Raw genomic sequence first — 3377 nt, 5'->3', positions numbered from 1 at the left:
GAAAAGAAGGAAGGAAGATAAAGAAAGAAAGATGAGGAAAGAAAGGAAGGAAAAGAGAGAGGGAGAAGGAGGGAGGGAGGAAAGGAGGGAGAGACAGGAGAGGGATAGAGATTTCAAAGGAGGACTTGGAGCTTACCTGGTCCAAGCTTTGCAACAGCATAGAGAAGGTCGTAGTTGATGACTGGTGTTGCATCAGTGATAGGCTGCCAGCCCACAGGGGGTGATGCTGGAGGTGAGATGAGAAACTGTTTTGCAGGCTGGGGGGGTGCCAAGTGAAGCTTGTCTCCATCTGTCTCAGGGGTCTGAACCTTTCAAATAGACCAGGGACAAAGGCTCAGTGTTCATATTAAGTTGGACATGTTTCATAAACTAGAATGAAAATGTGCTCTCACACTTCTAGAATATGAGGACTGTGTCAGTGATTGATGGCTAATACTAATTTTGGCCAACATCTGAAATTTATCAGTTCATGAGATGGCTAAAATTCCAACTCAGAACTGAATGACATTGGTGGACAAGTAGGTGGCCAAATGCATAGAATCCTAGACCTAGAGTCAGGAAGACCTAAGTTCAAATCTAGTCTCAAATGTTTGTGTGAGCCTGGACAAATCCTCTAACCTTTCCTTGCCTCAGTTTTCCCATCTGTAAAAGGGGGATAATAAATAGCTCCTATACTCAGAATATGAGGATAAAGTGAGATAACATGTAAAGTACCTTGCAAACCTTAAAGTATTATATATATTTTATTACAATTATTTTATTGATGTTTATTAATATAATATGAATGTTATTTAATTAGTGTTCATCAATATATAATTATTAATGGGATATCACATGACCTTGTCCTTTATTATTATTCATGGGGCTTCACATGGGCCTGCCTTGGAGCATACATATACTTCCTGAACGATGGCTTTCATTTGCCTATTTACTTTTTTTTTTCTGCCTCCTGTAGAATATAGACTCCTTGAGAATGAGACTTTTCATTTTGGTAGTTGTATTCCCAGTGCCTAGATGGTTCTTTGTACATATTTGGTACTTAAACACTTGCTGAATTATTTTAGCTTGACTTATGCCTTTCCATCAACAGTCAAAATTTCTCTTTAGGGAACCCAAAGAATCATATTTTGAAGGATATGTGTGTTCCTAACCTGCAAGTGATTTTGACATTGGACTGTAGGACCATGAACAAATCAGGTCACCTCCTAACCTCAGTTTCTTCTTCGGTAAAATGAGGTAGAGAGGATGATAAGGTGACTTCTAGGGGTCCACTTAACCCTAAATTGATGATTCTCTGACCCAACTATCCTAAAATATGGGCAGATGCTGTAATTCTGGCCCTTTCCTAGACCTAGTTAGTAGCTGGAGTTCAAACACATTTACTGGGGGACAAGGGGGACCTATTTCAGAAGTCTGACCTACTTCTCAGTGAACTAATTACAGATTGAAAACCATTTTTTTCCCTCCAGAATCTTTCCTGATCTCTCTGGGCTGGACTTCCTAACCTGTGGACTTGGCATTTCAACAGCATTGGTTTTCTTTGAAATCCTATACTTTCAGGCAGTTAGGTGGCTCAGTGGATAGTCAGGTCTGGAGACAGGAGATCCTGGGTTCAAATATGACCTCAGACACTTTCTAATTATGTGATCCTGGGTAAGTAACTTAACCCCAATTGCCTGACCCTTACCACTCTTGGAATCAATACTTTGAATTGATTCTAAGTCAGAAGAAAATGGTTTAAAAAAGAAGAAATCCCATATAGTTAAAAACATGGTTCTGAGAAGACCTCTATAAGCTTCAGTAGATTGCCCAAGAGGATCCATTGTCCACAAAAAGGTCAAGAACCCTGCCTTAGGTGTTGGTGCTCTTTCCCTTCTCAATGGCCTCATGTGGTTTTATCTGTGTTCATATGGAATGCTCCCAGTAAGCTCTTTAAGGGAAGGGATGGTTTATCATTTCTATCTTTGTGTACTCAGTACCTAACACAGTGTCTTTGAACATAGTAGGTGCTTGATAAATGCTTATTGAATCAGATCTGTAGGAATTAAATATGAGAAGGAATTGGGATTTTAACAATGTGGAGAATTCCCATTAATGAAGAGTGCATCTCTATGAATTAGTTGGGAAATTCTAGGAAGTTGCCTGAGACAATCAGTAGATAAGTTAATGAATGTTTATTTATTAAACTATATAATATATAGTTTATGTTTATTATATATATTTATATAATATATATAGTTTATATATAAACTAAACTGTGATGAGCACTGAGGCTACATTTTGCTAAGAATCAAAAGACAATCTCTGCCCTCAAGGAGAAATTATTTTTGTTCAGTCATTTTCAGTCATGTCCAATTCTCCTTGATCTCATTTGGGGTCTTCGTGGCAAAGATACTAGAGTGATTTACCATTTCCTTCTACAGCTGGTTTTACAGATTAGGAAACTGAGGGAAACAAGGTTAAAAGGGTCACACAGCGAGTAAGTGTCTGAGGCCAGATTTAAACTCAGGAAGAAGAGTTTTCCTGACTCCAAGCCAGGTGTTCTATCCACTGTTCCACCCAACTAGTACACATCAATTATTCAATCTATCAATGCAATTAAACACCTAGTATGTACTAGGTTCTGTTCTTCTAAGAGGTAGGGACACAAAGACAAAAATGAATCAGTCCTTTTCTCAAAGAGCTGAATATCAGAGATAGTATAGCATCATAGGAGTTTAGATTCATAAACAGGCTAAGAGGTCAACAAAATCAGTCCTTTCATTTTACAGGTAAGGAAACTGAGGCCTGGAGCAGATAAATAACTTGCCAAGGGTTACACAGCTACTAAATGTCTGAGACAGGATTTGAACCCATAAATTTCTGCTTCCAGTCTCTAAGTAATAGGTACTAAATGGTAATATCTCTTAGGGAAAAAGTAGATAAAGTACATGAAAACTGGAAGTCTTACCTGTGCAAAGTAGAGTTTTAACTTCTTCCCTCTGAATTGTGTTTCATGGAGCTCTATCCTGGCCCGAGCTGCAGACTTGGGATTGCTAAAGTTTATTCTCACGCGTCTGAAACTCTTAAACAGCTGGAACGTCACACAGTCATCATACGTGCGGAACAGTCCCTCGAATTTCTCCTTGACAAAACAAAACAAAACAGACACATATGCACATCCACCAGAAAATCCATTGGTCATATAAGGTGCATGGTGTCATAGATGACACAAGCAATTAAATCCTTGAAAAGAGAACCTTATTTAATGAATCATTTTCAATGGTTGTTAGTCATGTGTGAATCCTACCTAGACTTAGAGACTTTAGAATTTTTAAAAAAACAATCAAACCTAAATCATGAGAATTCAGGTTAATGAAATACTGGCAATATTCTGA

At 38.2% G+C, this 3377-nt stretch overlaps 1 protein-coding gene across 1 annotated transcript; it reads right to left on the bottom strand.

The window, feature by feature from the left end:
• Nucleotides 1-136: 136 nt before the first annotated feature.
• LOC123256037 (calcipressin-2) lies at nt 137-3124 on the bottom strand (the record flags this gene model as incomplete). The annotated part of the gene is made up of 2 exons (XM_044684733.1): nt 137-308; nt 2951-3124. Coding segments are annotated over 2 exons (346 nt in total), but the record flags the coding sequence as incomplete, so codon positions are not given.
• Between the last annotated feature and the right edge of the window lie 253 nt (nt 3125-3377).

Source organism: Gracilinanus agilis, unplaced genomic scaffold (genome assembly GCF_016433145.1).
Source record: "Gracilinanus agilis isolate LMUSP501 unplaced genomic scaffold, AgileGrace unplaced_scaffold5554, whole genome shotgun sequence".
Taxonomy (NCBI): domain Eukaryota; kingdom Metazoa; phylum Chordata; class Mammalia; order Didelphimorphia; family Didelphidae; genus Gracilinanus; species Gracilinanus agilis.
The sequence above is the reverse complement of the archived record's forward strand: the minus strand, read 5'-3'. Positions and strand labels throughout refer to the sequence as shown.